General features: G+C 67.5%; 1 protein-coding gene across 1 annotated transcript in view; it reads right to left on the bottom strand.

Annotated features, from left to right (window-relative positions):
* LOC104124404 (fibronectin type III and SPRY domain-containing protein 1-like) overlaps nt 1-469 on the bottom strand; it is a 28,321-nt gene extending 27,852 nt beyond the window's left edge. The window contains exon 1 of the mRNA XM_009636743.1: nt 350-469. Coding sequence (XP_009635038.1) covers nt 350-469 — 120 coding nt within the window. The remainder of the gene's footprint in view (nt 1-349) is intronic.
* Between the last annotated feature and the right edge of the window lie 67 nt (nt 470-536).

The following is a 536-nucleotide window of genomic DNA, read 5'->3' as shown; positions in this document are numbered from 1 at the left end:
ACCCACTGCCCCCTCCAGACACAGGCATCTACCAGAATGTGCTGCATCCCCCGGGATGGGCCCCCAAGACGGTGTTGCCACCCCCACAAGGCGATGAAGAACAGTACGTACTGGGGGGGCAGCAGTGGGCAAGGGTCCCCCCACTGCCCCCCAAACCTGAATGGCTCCATGACCCAGTACACTGCTGAAGCCCTGCCGGGCACCCCCCTGCCCCCCAGCTCTGCTTTTCTGCAGGAAAAGCCCCCCAAAAGTTGTTTTGCTGCATCCTGTCACCTTGCTCACTGTGGTCTGTGCGGCGCCTGCAGCACGCACCCCACGGCATCCGGTGTCCGTCCCCCCCACCGTGTACCCAGCCCAGCCCATGCAGCATGGGCTGCGAGTCCCCGGTGTGGCAGGGGGGCCGGCCCCTGGCTGGGAGGCAGCAGGCCCCTGGGCCCCCCATTTCGGGGAAGCCGCTCTGCTGTCTCATGGCCTCCTTTCGTGCCGGCACCCAGCGTGCGAGGGCTGCGCTGGCTGCGCAGGACGCACCCCCTCCC

Source organism: Egretta garzetta, unplaced genomic scaffold (assembly GCF_000687185.1).
Source record: "Egretta garzetta isolate BGI_Z169 unplaced genomic scaffold, ASM68718v1 scaffold4, whole genome shotgun sequence".
Lineage (NCBI taxonomy): Eukaryota > Metazoa > Chordata > Aves > Pelecaniformes > Ardeidae > Egretta > Egretta garzetta.
The sequence above is the reverse complement of the archived record's forward strand: the minus strand, read 5'-3'. Positions and strand labels throughout refer to the sequence as shown.